The 26,524-nt window shown below is 25.3% G+C and overlaps 1 protein-coding gene across 2 annotated transcripts; it reads left to right on the top strand.

Annotated features, from left to right (window-relative positions):
* Positions 1–3,798: 3,798 nt before the first annotated feature.
* Positions 3,799–25,312, top strand: LOC129965377 (DNA helicase MCM9-like). 2 transcript variants are annotated; one of them, XM_056079212.1, is made up of 17 exons: positions 3,799–3,935; positions 4,758–4,854; positions 5,736–5,874; positions 7,268–7,379; positions 7,465–7,647; positions 8,529–8,682; positions 10,886–11,012; positions 15,567–15,713; positions 17,500–17,560; positions 19,058–19,167; positions 19,857–20,003; positions 20,082–20,162; positions 21,399–21,534; positions 22,059–22,155; positions 22,303–22,403; positions 22,727–22,888; positions 23,433–25,312. In XM_056079212.1, exons 1-17 carry the CDS (start codon positions 3,911–3,913, stop codon positions 24,776–24,778), a joined length of 3,225 nt encoding a protein of 1,074 aa, XP_055935187.1. In that variant the 5' UTR covers positions 3,799–3,910; the 3' UTR covers positions 24,779–25,312. The 2 variants fall into 2 exon arrangements, with proteins under 2 accessions (XP_055935187.1, XP_055935195.1); XM_056079220.1 differs by lacking the exons at positions 3,799–3,935; positions 4,758–4,854; positions 7,268–7,379 and having other exon boundaries at positions 5,777–5,874.
* The last annotated feature ends 1,212 nt before the right edge of the window (positions 25,313–26,524 follow it).

Here is a 26,524-nt window from a genome sequence, read left to right as displayed (position 1 = left end):
GGTATTTAATTAATTAAAAGCGTAGAACACAGATATCCAGCTTTATTTTTAGTAAAAAATTGCCATTGCATTTTGTTTTATTAGTAGATGGCTATTTGTTCCAAATAGATTTTGATGATTAGTTTTGGTATGAATGTTCGCAAATATCACTGTACAAGCAAACGAAACTTTTAATGTAATTATACATTTATATTTAAAATATATTACAAATAATTTTTTAAAATTTCTTAAGCACAGCCACTGTGTATGAGATTTTCTGTTATAACTTTCTTTAGGTAATCAATGACAATCATATTCGCGATGCTGTTAAATTGATAAGAGTCCTTCTTGACAGGCACAATAAAATATTGTCCCAATACCTACAGTGGCTCAAAAAATTGAGAGTACACCTTACTTTTACTTCTTAAATCCGACTTTCAATATAAATAACACATTACCGGGAAGTGCAAACATGATTTTATTTTTACCCATAACAAATGGTTTAATTTAGAGTAAAAATAAAGAAAAATCAAAGAAAAATTTCTAAATTTAAAATTTTCAGAAGCATTTTAAATAAACATACGCAGAATTTTGCCTCAAAAAATTAAGAATACACCAATGAAATTTTTGCAATATCACGCATAGAAATAAAGTGTCACTATTAAATTGCATGTCTTTTGGCTCTTATAATGGCCTCTAAACGTCATGGTACCGATTCGACCCATTTTTGGTGGTATTTGAAGATATTTTACCCCATTCTTCTTGCACCACTTGTTTTAAATGGGTTTTGTTTCTAATTTTGTGTCTTTGAACCCCTTTTTTGGATATGGCCCACGAATATTCAAGGGCATTGATATCGGGGTACTGTGGTGGTGCGTATAACTGCTATTTACAATGAAAAAGACACCTTATTTTGAAGTTACGTGCATTCTGTTTGGGGTCGTTGTCTTACTGGAAAATGAAATTTCCATTTAAACCCAAATTTTTAGCACTTTCCTTTAGATTTTTGTGAAGTATATCCAAGTAAATCGTATCATTTATAATGCCATCTATAAAAATTAAATTTCCTACCCTCGAATGAAGCCGTGTAACCTCAAATCATCACGGAGTCACCATCATGTTTAACTGTAGGACGTAAATTTTTTGGATACAAAGCAGTATTAGGCTTTCTCCATACAGTAAGATGGTTGTCACAGCCAAAAATGTTGAGGTTTCTTTCATTACTAAATATAGATTTCTTCCAAAGGTTATTGGTCTTCAATAGATGAATTTTTGCAAACTTCAGATGTTTTTTCTGAATTTGCAAGCTGGTGAAAAGTTTCTCTCTAACAATGCTTCCTTTATAACCAGCTTGTCTAAAGGTATTTAGCACAGTTTCAGCACTTACACTTCTGCCTATGATTTGAAAAGTTTCTGCAACAAGTTGGATGAACCATATGGTAGCAGCAATCTAAAGGAAAGTGTTAAAAATTTGGGTTTAGATGGAAATTCCATTTTCTAGCAGGACATATACCCCAAACAGAATGCACGTAACTTCAAAATATGATGTCTTTTTCATTGTAAACAACAGTTACACACACCACCACAGTACCCTGACATCAATGCCATTGAATATTCGTGGGAGATACTCGAAAAAGTGGTTCAAAAATACAAAATTAGAAACAAAACCCATTTAAAACAAGTGGTGCAAGAAGAATGGGGTAAAATATCTTCAGATACCACCAAAAATGGGTCGAATCGGTACCATGACGTTTAGAGACCATTATAAGAGTCAAAAGACATGCAATTTAATAGTGACACTTTGTTTCTATGCATGATATTGCAAAAATTTCATTGGTGTATTCTCAATTTTTTGAGGCAAAATTCTGCGTATGTTTATTTAAAATGCTTCTGAAAATTTTCAATTTAGAAATTTTTCGTTGATTTTTCTTTATTTTTACTCTAAATTAAACCATTTGTTATGTGTAAAAATAAAAACAAGTTTACACTTCCCGTTAATGTGTTATTTATATTGAAAGTCGCATTTATCAAGTAAACGTAAGGTGTACTCTCAATTTTTTGAGCCACTGTATATGCTCAAAGACATATGAATTATCTCTATGTTATAATGAACAATGGCATATTACGCCTTCTAACGGCCCCTAAACAAAAATCCAGGGTTCCTTTTCCTTTTCAAAATCTAATTATTTTATCGATTTTATATAGTTTTAAAATTTTATAAACTATTTTTTTATAAAAATAGTTTTGAAAAACAAATTTTGCAAGCTAAAATAGCGTAATGCTTAGATACATATTACTTTCAAGAAAAGTTGGTTTTTGTCTATCGGGTATGTAAAAAAAAAAAAAAAAAAAAAAAAAATACTCAGCAGAAATTTAAAAGTAATTTTAATCAAAACTGTAAAAAAATCACTGAAATTTTCTTAGTATAATGTACATAATATTTAAAAAAACAGGATTGAACATTTTACTTTCTCGTATAGGGAGTATTACAATCATAAAAAAATTTGAATTCGAGATTTTGAAGAATCTCTATATTTCATACTTTCTTGAATCAGAAAAACACTTTTTTGTCATTATGTCTGCCTGTCTATGCAAACGATAATTCAAAAACGCTTTGATCTATTCTGATGAAATTTGGTATATGGACTTACGTGCAAATTTGTAGATTTCTATCAAATTTTAAATGATAGAAATATTTTATAAACATTTAAAATATAGATTCTTGTCAAATTTTGAACCAAATACGTCAAACGGTTAACCAAGTATATAAGCACAATAACTCATACACGCAGTGTTTTAAATCAGCGAAATTCGGTACGTTATCTTACGACTAAAATTGCAATTTTGTGCTAATCGGCCGACAAAAAGTCAGCCAGTGATAGATTCAGTTAAAAGTCCTTTATTGAAGAGTACATGAAAAAGTTTCGAGAAGACCAAAGAAGCTGGCTTAATGTTATAAAGCTTCACCATTTTATAGAATTATAAAATAACATAACATGAACCTAGCGAATGTTATTTATTAGAAATGCGACTAGAATAATGATTCAAAATTAATTTAAGCAAAATTAATTTTATTTTAAATTGGATAAATTCGTTCTATGTAAATAAATGAAAGGTAAAAGTTTATAATTGGGTGACCCTTGATTCTTCGATTTTTTTGATGCCGAGATTGGAGCTAAGAGGATTTTTCGTCGGTAACTCAACAGTAACATCAGTGAAGAAAAAACATTATGGAAACCAGAAGTAGCGCTTCATCGCTGAAATTTGTCGCCAATCGAAGGGCACCCAAATCTACACTAGGACCAAATGAAAATACAAAATTAAACATTTATCAAAATATCGTTAAAAAAAATGTCCGGGACTTTGGCCCTCTACTGTATAGGCTCCTAAGTAATTCCCTAATTTATAATGCAACCTTGATTATCAAATGTATCTATGAAATTCTTTCGAACTGAGATATGAGAAAGAAAATGAAAGGGTTGTTGCCAGTAAATGAAAGTTTTCTTTCTTTCTGAAGTTGCTTTCACCTATCATGTTGCAAATTACGTTGTTTCTAATATAAGTTGAAACTTTAATTAACATAACTAGTACATTAATTAATTAGTAATGAGGAAAATAAATGAAACTTTTTGAAAAATCCATCATCGTCTCCAATTCTTAACATTTCTTTCTTTCTTTCTTTCTTTTTTTTTTTTTTTTTCCATATGTTCCCAGGTTTTACAAAAACTGCAAAGAAAAAAAAATCCTCATTCTTTGTGTTCTGAACATCTCAACTCTTCTTGCTCGTAAAAACAAACTTTATTAAAAAGAGCGCCGAACGCGAATTGTATGGTTGAATGTTTCATTTTGTAAAGTTGTAAATATTTTTATTAAAAATATTTTGAATTCAACAGAAGTTATATGATTTCAATTTCCATTTCGAATGTGAATCATGGATTGCCAGGAAACTTGCATGGGTCTCATATTTCATTTATTTTATTCACATTATTATCATTTATTTACTTCAAAATATTATTTTTATATCTTGAATTTCAAAATATTTAATTCATTTGTTTCTGTTATCAGAAAAATTCAAGTATTGGAGTATTAATTTAAATATATATTATTCTTTTACAGAATTTTTCACTCAATTATAAACAAATAAATAAAGGTTTTGTATCCTTCCCCTCACCCCACCAGTTTATAAGAAGGTCCAGACATTCTTTTTGAAAAGATGGATATTAAAAATAAATAAATTTTGATCAAAAATAAGCAGTACTGGAATTTATGTGAATTATGAAAAATTTCATAATCCTATTGCAAAATGTTTGTTATTATTTCCATTATGAGGTATAAGTTTCTTCTTCAACTATTTTTTGTGGCACATTGATTTGAATTTCAACAATTGACGGCATGATTTCAATTGATTTGAAAATAGATTGTCTGATAAGGCATTTGTAATTTACTTTGTATTTTAAAAGCTAATATATATATATAACCTTTTTTAAAAATTAAAATTGATTTATTTTAATACATGCATGTATTTTTCGGTGCAAATTAACAATTTAATATTTCAAATAATAAGATAATATACTTTATACTGATTAATAATTCATGCTTGGTTTTTTTAAAAAAATTATGTTTTAAATTTAAGCATTTTACAAAAATAATATTATAAACAAATTTGTTACTGAATATTTAGTTCAAGTAAAATGCTATATTTTAATTTTAAATCAGGTTTCATAATAATGTTTTGAGTATTTAATTTTATGAAACTCAATAGTGTTTTGTAATTGCAGAGGAATTGAAGCATTATGCAGAAAGCAATTATACTGATGAACTGATGTGTATTTTGCTAAATGAAGATATTCGACAACATTATTCAGTTACAATTGAGTATGAATTTTTCTCTTTTCAATTTATATAATATTTTTATGGAACATTATTGGAAATCATATCATTCTTTTTTCAGTTTCCTGATTAGAAGTAAAATTAAATACTTTTTTTTAAACATATAATGCAAAAATAGAAAATGTGAAGTCAAATTAATTATTTAATATATTTATCCTGTTTTTTTTTTTGTTTTGTTTTTTAAAAAATTATTTGTGAATTTGTTTTTCTTCTTTACTGTTTGAAAGAAATTTTCTTAGAAGATAAAGAAAGGATTAAAATGGAATTTATGTATCATAGTTTAATAAAAATTTATAATGTCTAAAATTCTGAGAAGATGAATGGAAATTTGAGAATTGGGAGTGGAATTTAAATAACTACATTTGCTTTATATCAAAAAAAAGTGATTTGAAAATTTTGAACTTAATTTTTGCTTGTTTTTATAAGAATTTAAATTCTGCTGCTTGGATTATTATTGTAAATTTTAACAAATGGGTTTTTGGTAATTGAAAGATTGATTTATTTCTCTGATAATTTTAATAGCTATTTTGAATTAAAATAAATTAGGACAAATTGCTGTAAAATTGATAAGACTGGTAAATTTTACTGGGAAATAATTATTTTCCTGTTTTGAATTTCTATCCTTATTTCATAAATTCATATTCAATTCATTTTTTTTAGATGTGAAATTTTTTACTTTTATTTTTACACAATTTTTTAATTATAAATATATTTTTATTTTACTAAGAATTTTTTTTATGAGTACAATAATTCTAATTGTAATAATAGAATAACTCCTGTATTATTTCATTTTTCTTATTATATTGAATATCTAATCTTTTAAAATTTGACATCAATTTTTTAAAAGCATTTTGTTTCTTTTACAGTACTATGAGTCTATTTGAGTCAAATGTAACGTTTGCACATCTTTTATTTGAATTTCCTGAAAGAGCTCTGAAACTTTTGGATCAAGCATTCTATCAAGCTGCACTTCATATTTGTAATTCTCAAAGAATACCAGATAAGGTGATATAACTTTTGAACAATTACATTCATTAAAAAAATATTCCTTTATAATTAATTGCCATATCTAATTAGAATATTATGTGACCTAAAAACAATGAATTAATACAGTATTTTATTAATTATTTTTTTTACCCTAATTTATTTTGGTTACTGAACATTATATGTTCTTTTCAATTTCTTGCCATTTTTAAGAATTAATTCTTAATCTGACTTTAAAAAAAATTCTATAAAAAATTTAGTTTTATACATATACTTTTAAATATTCTAAATTTCTTTTAAATATTTAATACATAAATTTAAAATTTCATGTATAATTTTTTTTTTTATTTTTCATAAAACTAAGTACTATGAGTAGAATTATATATATTTTTAGAAGATCGAACATTCATTTGTCATTCTTCTATAGCATTCACATCTATATTATTTTAATACATCACTGTCTTACAAAATTTTTTAAAAATTGCCAATTTTTAAGATTTTTAATAAATTTAGGGCAAATTTTTATGACATCTGGCATAGATATATTATTAAATATTATATATTGTTACAATATGCTGTAAAACAATTGGCTCCTATGCATGATTCTGAGCTTTTCATCTTTTTGATTTTATCTCGGAGGAGAAGTGTTTAATATTAAGTTCTCTCCAAATGAATAAATCAGCACTAAGGCTTTTCTATATAAATGAATTACGATATGGAAAGAAACTGTTACACCATGGAAGGCTAGTATTTTTTGTAGCATTCAAGGAGTGTATAAAATTCTGGATAAAAGTTGTCTGATTTCTCATAGTTTTTTTCAACTGAATTTTTGAAGTGCAGTTTGTCCCTGGTCCATTTTTTTAATTTTACAAGTTTTATCTATTTTGGTTTCCATTTATCAAAGGAGGAATCTTGAAATCTTCCATTTATCAAGGGAATATTATCTTGAAAGGGAGAATATTGTATTAATTTATCGTAAAGTAGTTTAAAGTAGTTATTCGTAATAATGTGGATTGTGAGCAAATCTTCACTGATAAATCATACTACTAATAATAAATGATAATTGTATGTATGATTTTTTAAAAATTATGAATCTATTCAAAATTTGACTGAGATTAAGGAATTAATTTCTTAAAAAAAATTGATAAATTAAAAATTCTCCTAATCTTGATAAATTTTAAATATTTTTTTAATTGGAAAGCTAAATTGAAAGTTAATTATGAGATACAATCCATGCTGAAGAAATGAATTATTACATTCTCTATTAAAATATTATGATCTAATTATTCTTTAAAGTTTTAACTGCAAAAATCTGAGTTTCCACAATTTTAATTTTTGCAGAAGTTTTAATTAATTAATTTTCATCATATATAATTTATTGTATTGCTTAAGCTTAATATGCACACTTATTTAGGCTCTTAAAGGAACTATACATGCTCGACTTACTGCACTACCCCACTTACCTGAAATTTATCGAAAAAGCCTTCCTCATTGTTCAGATGTGGGTCAATTTATGTGCATTAGTGGTATGCATTTTAAATATTATTTTCATTGTTATAATTAATTATATAATAGCAGAGTTTTTGTAACGGCTTTGTTTTATTTGGACAGGGACAATTATTCGAAAAACAGCATGCAAGATTCTTGAATTCAGAAAACTGTGGAAGTGTAAAAAGTGCAGATATCAGTTTACAATTGATGCTGAAGTAGAGAAAGGCTATATATTTGAAAAGCCTACTGTTTGCCCCAACCCTGAATGGTGCAATGGAAAAAATTTCACTCTTTTAAGTACAGGTATATTATTTTGAATATTGATGATATATTTATTAAACCATAATATTTAGGAATATTTTCATTAATTTTTTATATTTAATTAATGATTTTTTTAGTTTGAATGGTTTGAAAATTATGTTTTGAAACAATAGTTTTTATTTTATGTTAAAATTACATGATATATATATATATATATATTGTGAACTATAAATTGTCTATTGTTGAATTAATTGACAATAGTTTGCCAATTCGATTTTTAAATTTAGCATTCTTTCTTCTATTTATTTTACTCTCATCTCTTAAACAATATATTGGGCATTTGGATGACTTGCACTTAATGAAATGTCAGGCAATTTAGTAGATTTGTGAGAAGATAGAAATTTGAAGTTCAATTCTATGATAAATGAAGCAGCAGCTATATTAGATTTTGTCTGTTGGCTATTATTGTGCATTTTGAAGCTGGACAGTCCTCTTCAGCAATCTCAAAATGAAAAATTCTAATGAAGCGAATCACAAAACTTTGTGTGGACATATTTATTGCTCGAAACAAAGAAAAACAAATGGTTATTCTTCTATAGTTAAGCCAAACTCGTGTCGCTTGCTTTTGAAATTTGTCAGTATTAATAATAAGTTAAAACTTATTCTTTATGGGGCCACCAAGTATGAATGTATTCATTGGATGTGGCTGTAATTAAAGTATTGCCAGAGTGGTATGTTTACTTGGTTGTTTACACTAAAGAAAATCAATGTAACTTATAAAATAATTTTGCAAATGTAATACCCAAGAACTGAAAGTATTACTTGTATAATATGTTAATAGATATATTAAGTTGTGTATAAAATTTAGCATACCTTTTGATTTTTAATGAATATTTTTTAATATTAAATAAAATATTTTACAGATGTTGATCCAATGTACTGTAAGGATTATTGTGAAGTTAAGATTCAGCAACAGTTCAGTACCTTGACTATTGGTTCTGTGCCTAGATCAATGTGGGTTATTCTTGAAGATGATCTTGTTGACACATGCCATCCTGGTAATGATGTGAATATTAGGTACATTAAGTATTAAGCATCTTACTTATATATTCTTCTTTTCAAACAATCTTTGTCAATCTCTTTTAAAATTAAACCTCTAAGTGTAGATTGCATATAGTTAGAAATTCCTTTTCCTTTATATATGTTAAGGCAATAACCTTAAATTACAGTTGTCTATTTTATTTAATCTTTTTCCAGAACCCTGATATTCATATTGATTCTTAAGTTATAGAAATATTATTGTTAATTAAAAGAATATTGTATTATGATAATGACTGGGAGTTGCTCTAAAAATGAAATTATTGCATTTTATTTTCAAAATGAAAATTTACCTCATTTCATTAAGATGATTTTATTCATTAAATTTTAAATGGCATGATATATCATGAATTACTTTTTTCACTTGTGTCTGTTTTCTTAATAGACAGCATTTGAATGATATTTCTTGGTAATCATTTGTGATAATTTTTTTATATTTCATGATCATTAAATGACTATTAGATTAAATCAAACTGCATCAATATTTTATATTCTTATTTTTTCAAAATGTATAATAATATCATGATGCTGTTATTTCTATTTCTATTCTAAAAATGTCACAATTAATTGTCTTTTATATTTTTCTTTATCCATCTATTCTGTGAAAACAATTTAATATGTTCTGTACAGTATAATGTAATCCAATAATGCATCCATTTCTTTAAAAATTAATAAATAGCTTGGCTTTAAATGTAACAGAATGTTTTACATTTTGTGATTAAATTTAATTTAATGATCATGTATATTACTTAATTCAAATGTTTTAAATTATTGAATGTTTACCTTATAAATGCAATGTGTCATTATAAATTTTTTATTGCCTTAATAATTAAAATCAAAATTCTAGTTGTCCAATTTTTTTATAATCTTTTATAGTGCTTTTTATTTAAAAACATAGAGCACCAAACTTTTCAAATTATGGATTAACATTTTCTGGATATTATAGCATTCTATATATTTGATTAAATTAATATTTTATTTGTTTTGACAAATTATAAAATTTTTAAAAAAAAGTTCATGAATTATTTTATTTATGCTAGATAAGAATTTAATTCTTTTTATTTTATTTTCTGTGAATAGTTATTTTAAAAAATATGATAACTGTAATTAAAATAGTTATAATATATTTTAATAAAAAATTCCTATATATTCCTTATGTAAATATCTAACAGTTACTTTAAATATTCTATATTAGTAAATCTTCTTCATAACTGAGAACATTGTCTTGTACTAGTTATGAAATTATAAAACTATTATTTCTAGTGTTTATATATTCTGACTGTGACTGAAAATTGCTCTAAAAATGAAATCATAGCTTTGAAAATTAATACTTTTAATTTTAAATTGTGTTATATCATTTTAATAGTTTTTAACAAAGTTTTCATTGTTTTTATTTTTGTTTGTTTTCTAACTTAATTAACAACAATTTTTAAAAATTTCATCTTTGATAAGTTGTAAATATTTATTATATTTCTAGATTATTAAATTGCTTTTATATTAAACCAAACTGCATCAATCTTTTATACGGTTATTTTTAGAAAGTATGAAGTAATCATGTTGCTTATTTATATTTTTACAACAGTAAATGTAACAACAACCAGTAACAAAAATAAACAACCAGTAACAAAAATAAACAACCAGTAAAAATGTAAAATGTAACAACCAGTTTTTCTGTCTATATTTTTATCCTTGCATTTAATAATGAGCAATTTAAAATGATTGTTGTGTCCTTATTCTTTTAATACAGCTAAATAATTTTTATTTTAAATGCATCAGAATGTTTTAGGTGATTAGTTTTAAATTATGATTATATTATTATTTTTAAAAAATCTGTGAAATTTTTTTTTTGAGATAAGCTAGATACAAATTATTCTGTGTTTATTCCTGCTGTACATTCAATAAACATATCATTATAATTTTGTAATTGTCTTCGTAATTGAAAATATAACTCTCCAAATTTTTATAATCTATTATTATTTTTATTTTTTGTAATACAGAACAAAATTTTCAAAATAAGGAATGTAAAAGTGTCATTATTATTTATTATTTTGTAAAATTTGTGGTAGATAGGAATTATAGTTTTGTTATTATTTTATTTTTTCTGCAAGTAGTTTTATTTCTGTGCTTTCTTGTTGTTAAATTTTTTGAAACTAGATTAGTCCTATTTTTTATTATTTTTTAGTGGTATTTTGATTCAGAGGTGGAAACCACTTAACAGAGGAAATTTTATTGATATTGATTTAGTTCTTTTTGCTCACAATGTTGAAGTGAAAAATAAATTGATACCTGGAGTATTATCAGAGAGCTTAGTAAGTTTTTTTTAAAACAAAACTTTATATATTATGTTTTTTTAAAAAAGTTTCAAATCTTCCCTTAATTTTTTTGTACTGCAATGATAACACTTTACAAATGAATATTTAAATAAATTTATAGCAAGGACAATTGAAGTGAAATTATAAGAGTGATACAATAATACAATAATATTTTATTGTATTACTATAAAAACCAAGAAAATGTTAAGTATCGAAGTTCAGTTTTAATTCTTCCACTTCATTTTATTCAGCAGTACTTTTTAATTAGAAATTTGTTCAGCTTTACATTGTTACTTTCAAAAACTGGAATTAGTTTCTTAATTTTAAAGAATGTTTTTATGTCCGAATTATTTCAGGTTAATAAAAATCAAATTTTAAAAGCAAACAGTCTTGTTCAATGTCTTTCTTCAAATCAACCAATGTCTTTCTTCAAATGTTGAAAATATTTTTATAAAACATTTGAAAATTTGCTATTTGATATGTTGAGAACTTCATTGTGTTTGATCCAATAAAGAGGAATTTATCTCCTGAAAATAATTCAGATCCAGTCACGATATAAAAATAATTTTTTTTTCATAAAAAATATGAAATAAATTATCCCAAATTGATTTATTTTAGGAACAAAACATGTATTTGCAAGTCTTTAGTTTGGATGACCATCACATTTATTCTTCATACGTGTTTTGCTTTAGGTATGCATCCACTAGATAAGACTTAAAGATTTTTTTTGATTGATAAATGATACCTAATTTCAAAATTACTCAAGTAGCTCATAACGTTATACAGTATCGTAAAATTTTCAAAAATAATATTATATAATATTTTCTTTAATAGTAAAACAGTAAAAATTTTATAATATTATGCAATATTTTTTTTTAGGATAATGAGTAATGTTATATAAGGCTGTATATCTATAAAATATTAAATGAAGTTAAATAGCATATAATAATATATTTGTATATAATAGTATACAATTATATTAACAGCATATAAATGTGTAATATTATACAGTTTTATATAATAATAAGCATTATTATATTGTATTGAATGACATTATACCGTACTGAAAATTTGAAATTTACTTATTTGGGTATAGAAAAAAAATTAAGCTTTAATCATCTACATAGGCATCTCTCATAAGTTCTATGTGCTGTTCTTATTAAATCTGTTGTTTGTGTCATTTGTTACATGTGTTGGGTTTTGTACTTAGGACCTTTGAGTTAATTGATTAGTATATATCCATTGGACTAACAAGAGTTTGAATTATTTCAGTTAATTATGGTAATGGAGTATCACTTAAGAATCTCTATTTCATATGAAGTAGCGTTTAGTTACTAAATCTATTTCTGAATAGTCATTTAGTTTTCGTTAAATTTATTCCTTACAGTTTTTGGTTGGTAATGTAACTTAAAATAAATAATAATGAAAAAATGTTTTTGTTTTTAAATCAGGATTTGCTATTGAAGTAAATTAAGGAACTTGTTTCCTCTTCTTAAAAAGCAATTACAAAAGTAAATATTTTTAAAGGAAAAGCATCTTTTTTTTTAAAGCATTTACAGTTTGATTTAATTTATGAACAACAAAATTTTAATTTGAATTAAAAGATGAAATAGTTCTATGCAAAATGTAAATTATTCTTTCTACCTTTCAGGGGTGTTTGTGCTCCGGGGAAACCCCGGAATTCCGGGGATTTTGAACTTTGATCCCCGGAATTTCCGGGGATCGTCGTTCAAAAGGAAGTAGGAATAATAATGAATTATTTATTTTGAGATGGGTAATTTTGTTTGCTTTTAAAGCAGAAAACGCAAGGTCAGTGTGTGTGGGGAAAACTTTTCCTTTCTTTCTCCAAAGGCAGTGATAATGCGTGAAAAGGGGGAAAAAACTTCTTTTTTGTTCTTTCCTTATCGCGAGTTATGACTCATTCCCCCGGTTCTCGGACATTCTCTTCTGGATTCTTTTCGGCAAGTAGGCGCGGCAGAAAAAAAAAAGGGGGAGACTTCGTTCGACCAGATGTGCGATAACGTGACTCTGGGTTCAAAGGTCTTATCTCTACTGGCGTGGCGCCAATAAGTAGAGAAGGGGGATTTTTCGCCGTATTAGCTATTTGTCATTGATCGCTTCGCAACTTTTTTTTCTCCGCTGTGTAAAATTTTCGTTTCATTTATTGATGCACGTGTAAATTTTTCGTTTCGCTTATTGAAATATTTTTTTATTTATGTACGCAAGAGAATTTCATTTAGAAATTTCAGCATATGAAACAGAAATTACCCCTTAAAAATTCATATCTAATTAGTTTTACAGCATTAGATCCAGAGCTAAGAGGTAAAACCAGTACAATATTAGCTTTTGAAAAATTATCATCTTTTATGTCCCATATTTTTAGTGATAATGAAAAGTCAAAAGTAGAAGCTGAAATAAGGTTATACCAGAGTGATATTGATATCACCAAAGAAATGCTCTACACATCTGATGAAAGTGGAAATCAAGTCAAGTGTACAATTGATAAATATTGGTCTAAAGTTTTTAATTTAAAAGATGATTTCACAAATGATTATAAGTATCCTACATTGGCTAAATTGGTCAAAGCCTGCCTTAGCTGCTTCCATGGCCCATTAGTGGAAAGTGCATTCAACTTAATGGATACACTTGTCACTGACTATAGAACCTCTCTTAAGATTGATTCCCTAGATGCAATGCAGACTATTAAATATGATTTAATGGCTTCTAAAGAAACCTCATGTGAAAAATATAGCTCAAAAAATCCAATGACTGATCCAATTCACAAAGATCTCTTACTGAATCTGAACAGAAGTTGGAAAACATATCAAGAGGACTTAAAAACATGTATTTCAGATGAGTCACCTATAAAAGTCCCTGAAAAACCTTCTACATTAGCAGAAAAGCAAACTGCTTCTACCTCTGCATGTGCAGTTCTCGAGGAAATTTCTTCAACTGTAAATGAGGAAAATAAAAGTCAACCTTCCTGCAATTATGAAGTTCACCACAAAAGAAAGACAAGCCCACAAACATCAGAAAATAAAAAAAAAAGCAGCAGAAATTAGAATTTTTTTTAAAAGAATTAATTCAGGTAATTTAAAATATTTGCATAAAATGTAGTAGTTTATATGTTTAAAAATTTATGGTTATTAATTTTGCAAAAAAAGTAATTCATTGAACTTTTATAATTAGGTCATTCAATACTTCATAATTGTAATTTTTCATTTCTCCCCCCCCCCCTTCTCGAAACTCCAAAATGCCGGTAGTGAGTCCGTAAAAGTTTCAGGGGATTTTTTGGGGGTCCCACAAACACCCCTGACCTCTTTATTATTTGTATAAACATAAAAAAAAAAATTGAAAGGATTTAATAATTTCTGAATTGAATAACAGAATGATTTTTCCTACACTTTTTTGTTACTTTATAATTTTATTCTTTACAATTTTTGTATTATACTTTTGAAAGTGTAATAAAAAATTGTAAGACATCTATTTATAGTACTTTTGCTGTAGTAAACTCAGAAGTTAAACATTTGAAAATTTTTAAAGAAAAAAAAGAAACTTTTCGAAATATTTTTTAAAAAAAAAAGATCTTTCTGAAAATGAACTTATTCTTTCTTCAACAGATGGCAGAATATAATACTACATAATACAATAAAAACAATATTATAATTTCAACAATTGTCCTTATAGATCAGTATGAATTAATATTGAAGCTAGTTTATGAATATAGAATTTGTAATATCTTTTTTATTGTACGCGCAGTATGCGATAGTATTCAATTCTTTACAAATGAAGCCCCATTGGATTTTTGAAAAATAATAACCCAAGTTTCCTGATATCCTGAATTAAAATTAATATTTTTATATTACATTTTACTTTTTATAATACCTTTCAAGATTTAGAACTTCGAAAATATTGTGACATATTTTACAATGTTTTAAAACGGTATTCGATATTCCCTAGTATTAGCAATATATATAATATTAAGCTATTATTATATACTATTTGTGTAATTCTGGAATAGCTTACCATTAGCTTTCAACTGCCAAATCTTTGTAATCTCATCCATTTGGATTTCTTTCTTGTAAAAATTATATTATTAAGTTTACAGAACTTAATTATTTAAAGTATGTGAAGTCATTTCTTTTAAATTTTCATATACAAACAAATATTCTCAGAAACTTGTTATCATGTCTAAACTTGTCAACTAGAAAATTTCTATTTTTATCCCCCCCCCCTAAAAAAGTTTTATAGCAAGTGAAACATCTGTGTTTTGATTATAGCATTTAAAAAGTTTTTGAATATTTTTATAGGTTTGTATAATTCTACACCACAATCTAACATTTTAAAGCTGAAGGACTTGAATTTTTATAAACTTTTGCAGCGAAAATATGGTCTATAATGTTAAAAGGGTTAAACCATGAATTTTTTTTTTTTAGTATAATCATTAATGTATAAGGGAGTTAAAAAATTACAGTGATTAAAGGAGTGTAATGGATGGGCTCATCTCAAAAACTTGAATTTTATTCATAGTTTCATTTTTCTTTTCTGCAGGCACATGAATTTGGAAGATTTTGGCTTGACAACCAAAGTGATCCATTGAAAGGAAGAGATTTTATTTTGTCGTGTATTTGTCCTCAGGTGTTTGGCTTATACATAGTGAAGTTAGCTGTTGCTTTGATACTAGCTGGAGGTGTTGAAGTATGTTGTTGTTTTATTCTATAATTACTATAGATCAATTGAAAAATATACTATCAACTTAATATTTTGTATATTAATTTTTTTATCTATTTAAAATAAAACTATTGAAGTTTTTATTTGAAATAAAATAAACCCCAAGATTTTAATTAATGAATTAAAATTTTTTTTATATATAACAAATATCTTGCATGTTGTTTTTCAGCTTTACTTTAGTAAACATACTAAAGAAAGCTTTCTTTGAGAAACTGTTCTTTTTCTTGCCTTTAATAAGAAGAACATTATAGGAAAAAAAATGCTTTTATTCAACATTTTCTGACTTGATGATCTGTTCTTCACCAAAGTCAGAGTGATGATTTATGATATTAAATTATGTCAGTCAACTTATTTCATTTTCAGTAAGAAAAATCATTAATGTACAAAAGATAAGTTGGAAAATAAAAATGATAATACAACAATGTACTAGAATATTTGAGCTGTATTTTGAAACAAAATTGAAAATGTACTGAATGTGTAATATCTGATAAAGTTGATGGTTTTGAACCTTGCATTCTTCTTTAAAACAATGATAGGCAGAATGATTCTCTGTAATATTGCTCGAAAAATGACTTAAATCTTTAATAGAAATAAAATATCTTTCATTAATTCTAAAAAATATTTATATAAATATTCTTGTTATGTAATAACATAATTTTAATGTGTAGAATGAAGCCATACATTTTGAAAATTTGCACCTTGAAATCAGATGGGAGCAGAACACAATTATAAAACCTTATATAAGTATAATATGTATCAAATGTCTACTCTTACCATGGCACATTTGCTAATTTCTAAACTGTTGCAGATAAATATATAGTTCCAGCTGGAAAAATGCTCTAAATGACAGAAAGAATTGTATATATATCTTAAAAAGTTATGAAATCATTTATCAATCTTATTAAGTAATATATTCTTGACATTATAACATTAAAAAAAATCCATTCTTTTGTAATTAAAACTGATTGAATAAATAATAAAACATTGAAAGTTACTATTTTATATGAATTTTAGAACTCAATTTACAGTCTAGAGAACGATTTTTAGGGAATCTTGTAAATTAAGATTAAAGTCAATCATTTTAGCTATAAAACAAAGATTTTTTTTTTAATTTTGCATTTTAAGATATCAACAGTTCCCCCCCCCTGAATGTGTCTGAGAGACCCGGACTATTGGACTATTAGTAGAATTTATAACCTTTTCAGAAATGCCTTTATTGACACAAACGAAGTTCTTTATTTCATTAAAAATATTTTTTTTATATTACATACATATGGACTTAATTTAATTCATATAGACAGACTTACTTTAATTCACATGTCTATCTTTAATGGTTTGGAAATCAACTATTGGCCCAATATGAGAGTTTACCCCTGTATATTTTATATTTACTTTACAATTTTTTACTTTTAAGAACTTATTAAAAGTTTATTGATTTCAGAAATTATTTTATTCCTCAGTATAGTAAAGTTATAAGCACAAATAAGAAATTTTTGAAGCACAAAGAAAGTATCATTAATAAACACACTTGTATAATCTGTACCTTTATATTAATTTTTTTTTTTCGTAATCATTTTTCTTGCATTTACTTTTTTTAAAAATGAGCTTGTTTTTTGTTTTTGTTTTAAGACAAGCTTACATTAAAGTATTTATCTATTATAGTAATTTTTATCTTTTTTATATTTAAAGTATTTATCTGCAACTGCATTTTTGCAAAAACCTCTTTATATCTAACAAAAAATAAATTTTACAGAAAAAAGATGAAAATTCCAGAATAAGAGGAGATTCTCATTTATTACTGGTTGGGGATCCAGGTATATTCTTGATCCAATTTTTTTCTTTCAAATTTATGAAAATATTTAACCAATATGTATTTTCCTAATAAATTTGGAATTTGTTGAATAATTAATACAATATATTTGTAGAAGTGCTATGAATATATAGATAATTATTTATAAAAAATTCAGAATTCATTTTTTTTTTTGGTTTAAAATAATTTTTGTTATAAAATGAAATATTTTATGGTGTTATATACCAATGTTGTATAAATACCCTACTTTCATATATTTCCATTGTGAGTAGACTAATAAATTATTAATTTATGTAAGATTTATATTGCAACTATATTAATGAAATAAGTACCACTTGCATTTTTTAATAAATCTAACATTATAAATTTAAATTGTACAAATAATATCATTGCAAAGATTATTTGATCCATTTGAATAAGAACTCCCTCTATGAGTTTATCACCATTTTACCCTTGTGCCATCCCTTAAATGGCTGTGCAAATTCATGTATAAAATATTACAGAATGGAGGGTTGTCCGTTTATTCCAGTCATTTCTGGAATTTTTTAAAATAGCTTAATTTGCTTACGAAAGTTTTTTAAAATATAGCTTATAAAATTTGGCCTGATATGGAATCAATAATTAACACATTCATCATTTGTGCATCATTAAATATTTTGATTCAAACCACATATCCTTTTTATTTTCTTTAATTTTTAATTATTTCATAGAATATGTATTATCTTTTCATGTAAGAAATTTTGCATTAAAATTTTATACAATGGAAAATAATTTAAGACAATTTAATTCTAATCATAATTTTTTATTAGTGCATATACAGCAAAGGAAAGTTTTTTCTTAATATTTAATCATGTAAAGTAAGTCATTTTTCAATCTGCTCATTTATTGTTATTTGAAAGAATTTTGCTGTTATTTCACTTTTTTTTATTACCTTTTCCTTACTGAGATTTTAACAATATGTAATTAACTAAGAATAATTTTAAATGACATTCTATAAATGCAATTCAGTTTTGAAAGTCAGTTATCAATATGCAAAACATAGTTTACGTAGACAGAATGCTTAAAAGAAGCTGTTAATCTTTTTATATATTCATTTCTAGTATTTTTTTTTTCTAATTTTATTATTTAAAAATATTGTTTAATCATTTTGCTTAAATATCTTCTTTGACTTTTTTCTTATTAATTATAATTTAAATTCTTTTAGTTTTCTTCAACTATAACTTAGATATTTAGATAATAATTATTTTACAATAAGAAAAATAAATATATCTTCAAAATACATTTTGAAATTTTCAATCCATTGTTTTTTGGAAATTGAGCAAAGTAAACAGAAATTAAAACTTGTTTCTTTAATATTTTTAAAATTTTCTATTGTATATAAAATTTTTGGATTAATAGATTAATTAAAATTAGAAAGCAATTTTTGAGGCAACTGCTTGTTGTACTATTCTTTTTGGAACTAATCAGCGACTATCATTTTTTATTAATGTTACTTTTGTAGGTACTGGTAAATCACAGTTTCTGAAATTTGCTTCTAAAGTTTGCATGCGTACTGTACTAACTTCTGGTATTGGTACAACAAATGCTGGATTGACTGTGTCTGCTGTAAAGGTAATATATACATCTTATTTTTTGCATTTTAAGAATTTGAATTCTGCCATTATTTTTTGCTTATATAACAAAAATATAAGACAATTACTATACAATTAAAATGAAAATGTAATGAATTAGCTATAATTATAATATAGATTTTGACTGAAAAATATACATTATATTAATGGGAATTGTGTAGGCCATATTAAGAGGCTTATTATCATATATTTTGATACAAAGTTTTAGAAAATAATACTTTTTAGTGAGAAAAAAAATCCATTGATTAAAAGTTCTTGTAACAATATTTTTTAGCATTAACAATATTTTTGTATGTTGAGTTAATTACTAATTGATTAATATTTAAAATATTCTAAATTATTTAGTTGCAAAAATAATATTTGTGAAAATGGGATAACAGTCAACTGAAACTACATTTTTTTTTTTAAGCATTTGACTTTTTCTTGGTTTAAAGACCTCATTTTTTAAATATATATCATTACAGTATTTTGAATTTTTTTAAAGCTAGTGGTGAGTGAGATGTATTGTAATTTTAAGCAGTTTCTACTAAAATAATTTAAATAGTTTGAAATATTTCATTGTAAAAAAATTGAAATTATGTCTAGTTCAGAATGTTTATCATATATATTGAAATAACTTACTGTTTGTTTACCTAACTGCTTTTAGAAAATGAAATCTCTTTGCATTAGGAAAGTGGAAAGTGGCAACTTGAAGCTGGTGCTCTTGTTTTAGCTGATGGTGGGCTTTGTTGCATAGATGAGTTCAGCTGCATAAAAGAACAAGATAAAACATGCATTCACGAAGCTATGGAGCAACAAACTATAAGTGTTGCAAAAGTACGATGAAAAAATTGAAGCTGCTTAATATGAAGATCTATATTTATGTATGTACTCATTTTCTTTTTTACTGAATAGGCTGGCCTTGTTTGCAGTTTGAGTACAAAATGCTCTATTCTTGCTGCAACTAACCCCAAAGGAAAATATGATGCGAATCTGGTAATTAGAAATCTAATTAAGAATTTTCTGATTCTACTATTCAAAGAGAAAGATATTATTTAAAAATTATATTAATCAATATTACATAAATAACAATGATAATAAGGTATTTTTTTTATATTTATAGAAATAAAAAAAAAGTCAAATAATTTATATTTGTTTTTTACTGTGCAATCTTTTTACTTTCTTTTAATTATTTATCTCTTTTTGCAATCTCTTTACTTTCTTTTTAAATTTTCAAACAAAATTTAAAACTTTAGAGTTTGGATTAGACCACTACTAATAAATATTAAATCTAAGCAATACTTTTTGATTTATCAGCAATATTATTTATCTTTAATCAAAATATTTTAGTTATAGTATATTTAAACTATATCCCAAATTTTATTTGGTGGTTTGATATTTTTGATGTTGACCCCCCTCCCCTCCTGAATGCCCTGAAGTGAGGAAAGATCTGAAATGTAAGTTCTTCAAAATTGAGGCTAAAAGACTAAATAAAGACAAAATAAGAGATCTTCCAGATCAATAAGAAAACAAGAAGTTTTAAAATGGTGAAATCTAAGAAATAATTCAAATGATTGCATGTTAAAACTGAACATTCTCTTATTTAACTTTCAATATGCTTAAATAGTAAATATAAAATGATGTATAGAATACCTTATGTTTCCATAATAATAAAATTTAAGTTGATAACACTATTATTTTTCAAGTTATGAATGAAAGTCCAAGATTTTATTTTAATATTGAATGGACAAATTTTGTTAGTTCATGATTTCGTAACGAATAGACCCTGATTAAAAAAAAAATTTCTTCCTGCTATAACTTTTGATATAGTTTTGAAATTTGTTAAGGAAAATAAAGCTACAGTTTGAAATTTTTAAATTAGTTTTTATTTTAATAATAAATGGCACCTTATGAAATTTTTAATTCAAAAAACCTTAAGAACTTACCAATTCCTTTCAAATGATGCTTTTTTTTTTAAATGATTGCATAATGAACAAAAAATTTTGACCCTTTTTTTCCTGTGATCATAGCTCATTTAATTAATATTGAATTTGTGTTTATAGTCTGCATGTCTTATAATTTTCTTTCTATATTTTTGTGTTAAATTTATTGTTATTAACACAGTCATAAGAAAATAATAATTTTTTTGTAGATTTGATGCAACCACATTTTTGCCAGAAATAATAATTAATTCTACATTAATATTTGTCGTATATCTTTCATTTTTTCCAGAGTCTTTCTGAAAATACAGCTCTTGCAAGCCCACTTTTAAGTCGATTTGATGTTATATTAGTGTTGTTAGATACTTATGATGAAAATTGGGATAAAATGGTATCTTCTTATATATTAGATGACCACAATTATTTAGGTAAATTATTATTTATAAATATGTTAAAAATTAATACAATAAATTATTTATATTTTGTTAAATATAAGCAATGCATGTATTGACTTTCTGTGATGTATATATTAAATCATGAAATAAATATGGTGCTTAATTTAATTTTTGCATAAATTATATGACATGATGTTTGATGTAATATTATAGACTCTGCAATTATTTGCAGCTATTGGCATTTTATGCATTTATAAGGCAAAGAGTTATATTCTGATGTTTTTTATTGGCTAATATAAATCCTTGTATAAAAATATTATCAGAAAGTGTTATTGATTAAATTATTTTTAAGCTATTAACATTACATTAGGAAATTCTATACTACAAATGTATACATAACATATAAGAAAAGTATACATAACTTTTATTTCACAAAATATAATTGAAGATATTTGATAGGAGTGAAATTTTGATGGAAAGTTTCTGTATTTCTATAAATAATTAATGCAATTATATGCCTTTCATCACATTAACTATACACTTTTTTTTGTTGATAGCTAAGTCAAATCAGAAATCTTGGTCTGTCTCAAAAATGAGAAGCTATTTTAATATGATCAGGCATATCAATCCAAAAATGACATTTCCTTGTGAAAAGTAAGTAATTATAATTAAATAATATTTATGTAATAATTAAAAATTACAAATATGATTAATTTATTTATTTCATATATGGTTCATGTTTTATACTTTCCTTGCTAAATAATTTGCAGCAATGATTTTACATATTAAAGTTTTACACAGAGTACTACAGACTTATTATAGAAGGCAAAGAAGCTTGGAAGGAAGAAATTTTGCTCGAACTACACCAAGGCTTCTACAAAGTCTTATCAGATTAGCTGAAGGTATATGAACATTAATTTCCAAACACTAATTCACTGAATATATTTTTTAAAAATCATTTTCTTCTATAAGCATTGCACTTTTATTAAGTTTCATCATTATTTTATGAAAAATATAACATGTTTGCATAAATAAATGTTAATATATTTGTAATTAATATTTCTAGAAGAAAATTCTTTGTATTTAATAATCAAAGTATTAAAAATAATTTTTACAGTTTTTTAATTTGTACAAAGAAAAGAAAATAGTTATAAAAATTTATATCCTTTGGAAATTAAGTTATTTTGTAAGCAAGGTTTATTTCAAGTGCAATATAAAATTTCAGGTCATGCAAGGCTCATGTTCCGCTATGAAGTTTTAGTTATCGATGCCATAATGGCTATTATTTTAATGGAATCATCCATGTCAGGCTCAGCTGTCCTGGATGGGTTGGCAACACTTCACACTTCTTTTCCGGATAATCCCAGAGCTGAATATAATGAGAAAGGTAACATATACTTACTACATTTTATTAAAATATTTTTTTTATTTCTAGCTAATTATGAAGCTATTGAATTATTCTTCTAAAGAGACTTAAAAACTTTAATCTGTTGCAACTATTTAGTCGAATCTTGTTTACAAAGTAAGCAAAATACTCTTGTTCTTGTTGATGAATCTTTCCAGAAAATTAAGAGAAAAAATATTCAGCAATGTAAAATGTTTTGAAACAATAATTTGCTTCTAAACTAGCTTAACCCATTCACAATGAATATATATTTTCATTGAATATATATTATGATATATATATTTTCAATGAATATATATTATATATTTAGGCATTAATAAGTAGTAATACAGTATATTTTTCATTTTTCTCCATACTATCACAATGGCATATCATCTAAGTATTTATTGAATTATTTCTAATCTGCAATTCATTTTGTCCACAAAATATAAACAATCATTGCTGCTTGAATAGGTAAATTCACTTATTTATAATATGTTTTTCTCCCATAACGATTTTAAAACATTTTTTTTTTAATTTCTTATAGCTAAAACTGTTTTGAAACTCTTAAATCTGGAAGATTTACTTCCAGACTCTGAAACTTATGGATTCTCTTATCAAGATTTGTGCATCAAAAAACTACTGTCGGAAGTTAGTGTAACTTGCAAATCAAATAGATCCAGTTCTCATCTGTTTGGTACTGGTTCCTTCTCTGAGACCATACTCACTTTGGAGAATCAGACTGATAGCCATAATTATTTTTCTACTGAACATTCTGGAAAAATACACACTCGTGATGATACAGCAGGTGCCAATACTTCTCCTAATTCTTTGAATAATTATAATTCATTAATATCTACAAAAGATGAAGACAATTTGAATAGAGTTTTGAATTCTGAAGAAAATCAAGAATCCACTAAGGTTTTTACTTTCAATGAAAATAAAATACCAGCAACTACACTTGACAATTTGAATGCTAATCACAATGAAATTTCAACATTATCTGATTTGAAAGATATGTTCTCTGATGATTTTCTTAAAGATTCTGACACATCAGGACATTCCCTAAAAAATTTCTTCAAAAGAAAACATACTAATGAATCTTTCTCCAAGATAAAGCCAATCAATAACCACCCAACTTCTGAACTTATTTCTGATTCAACATCCAACTCTGATAATACACTTAGTGAAGATACAACATCTGTTAGTACATCACCTCAAACAAAAAGAGTAGCTTTGATTAGACCACAGAATATAAAATCATTAAAAAAATTTGCTTTTCAAAAACCGAATAAAAATTGCATTTATCAAAGCACTGAAAATCACCAAATTGCAGAAAGTCCATATTTCAATCAAGAAAATAATGTTATTCTCACTGAAAACAAGGAAATAAAATTAAAATTAAGTGCTGGAAATAATAAAACATCAATAGTAAAAGAAAAAAGGATAGAAAATTATGTAAATGCTGCAGCAGGAAGTCATGTTGATTCCAACAGTAATATGTTTGATTCAGAAACAATGTTGAAATTAATAGCTCCAAATAATACTTCAGCTATTGATCAAAGATGCAGCCCCAAAAATACAAAAACTGATTATTCTAAGAATGAAAATCTTATAAAGGAAAATTCTAGAGAAAAATGTAAATTAGATAGTCGTCTTCAAAAGTTTTTATTCAAAGGAAAACGTAAGAAATCTGAAAGTACAGATTCTACAACAACCAATAGCAGTAGTTCTGCATCATCTGTATCTAATATAACAAGCAGTGACCATATTGATGAAAATATAAAAAATACTACCAATATACTTTCATCACAAAGAGCTTTCAAGAGAATTTTTACAACAAATGAGAGAGAAGAGGAATTAGATTTAGACGATCCTTTTTTTAAAATATAAATGTATTGTATTAAAAAAAAAAAGTAATATTTTATTTTAGTTGACTATAAGAATTTTTATAGTGCCTTCTGACACTCATTTATACAATTACCTTTAAAGGGGTATATTTTTTGCTAATTTTCATATATATATTTATTTGTTGCCAATGAATTGTTTCTGCTGTATTTGTCTTATAATATTTATTATTTGTTTTCCAATCAGTGAGAAGGTGTAATCTAGTTATATGCATTAACATTGATGCTGTCACAATTTAAAAATTTGCTTTACACATATATCATTCAACATGAATATGTTTGTCAATTATAAATAACTTGCATTCTTTGTTCTTATCAGGGACAATGGATTTTGAGTTGTCTTGTGTAAATTTAATATAATTTAATGAATTGATTCCTATAATTGCAAATGTCTTTCTTTAGCAGTCAACACGTTAAAGATTTTGTAAACCTTTCTATGTGGTCTCTAAAATTTGATTTTGTTTTTTGCATCATTTCAGTCATATTGATATAGAATGAATTTTCTAAAAAAATATTTTTAATAAAATACTAACATTGGCAGTGTCTGTATTTTGATGCTAATTCATTTAACATTCAGAGAAAATAATTTATTTAAAAAAAATCAATATATAATTCTATTCCATTTTTAAATTTTCTAAAAATCACATGACTCTCAAAGATTTCTTAATTATTTGCAGCTATTGGCAAGAATTTATATTATTCTGCTCATAATTTGTCTTTTGTTTTGTTATTGATTACCATTATTTGGAATTTGCTTAATTCCATTATGTTTTGAATGTTATTTGATCAAAGTGTATTTAGGGTATTTTGGATCCTATTAATCTAAACACTAACCATAAAATTAATGCATTTATTGATTTGTTTTTAACACTAAAATTAATGTGTTGACGGTATCACTCGAAACATGTTAAATTTAAAGAAATTTCCTCCTAAATACATGCTTTGCAAAATACAGAATTAGTTCTCTGATCAAAAAACGAACATCTTTTTCCCCTATATATTCTTTCTTTAATTATTTGAAATAAACCTACTGAAATGGAGTAGTATATTGCTCTCATTCAAAAACTAGTGCCGAAGAAATTTACATATGGATTGGTTTTATTTGTCCAGATTTCATACAAATATATATAGACAAGAGTGATTTAATTTTTAAGAATAGATTAAGCATACAAGAAACATGATTTTTTCAATAAAAATTAAGGTGGAAAACAAAAATGACTTGGAAATGAATTAAATATAAGTGGATTAACCAGATACAATGTATATATGGGTTTAATGGAATACAAATACACAATAATATAGTTTCATGTGTAAACAACATTACAAGTTGTATATAGTATCACAGATGCCGTAGAAAGTAGAACACACTAAACAGCAAATCACTGGAATATTTTAAGCGTTGAAAGGACTTGTTGTTCACTTCATATTTTTTTTTATTCATGAAACTTTATTGTTATAGTGAATTTGTATTCCATTAAGTTTGTGTTGCATACTTTATTTTTCCTTTCCTTTCACTCACAAAGAGTCTTATAGTAGACACCCTTTGTGTTTTGTAACTACTTCATGTTCTACTAGGACAGAAATTATTTTTTTTTCTGTATTTTATACCTTGCAAGTTCGTCTAAAAAATTTTGATTTAAAAAAAAAATCTGAAGATTAGACTACCAAATTCTGTTTACAAATAAATTTCTTTTGCACCAGTTTTTAAATGAGGCGGCTCCCTTAAGAGGTA

Source organism: Argiope bruennichi, chromosome 1 (genome assembly GCF_947563725.1).
Source record: "Argiope bruennichi chromosome 1, qqArgBrue1.1, whole genome shotgun sequence".
Taxonomy (NCBI): Eukaryota; Metazoa; Arthropoda; class Arachnida; order Araneae; family Araneidae; genus Argiope; species Argiope bruennichi.
Note: the sequence above shows the minus strand (reverse complement) of the source record. Positions and strands in the feature narration are given on the sequence as shown.

Coding starts and splice junctions, on each gene's coding strand:
- LOC129965377 (XM_056079212.1), top strand. CDS start 3,911: ATGGATTGCCAGGAAACTTGCATGG. Junction 20,004..20,081: donor AAACTATAAGTGTTGCAAAA/GTACGATGAAAA, acceptor TTTACTGAATAG/GCTGGCCTTGTTTGCAGTTT. Junction 22,404..22,726: donor TCTTATCAGATTAGCTGAAG/GTATATGAACAT, acceptor ATAAAATTTCAG/GTCATGCAAGGCTCATGTTC.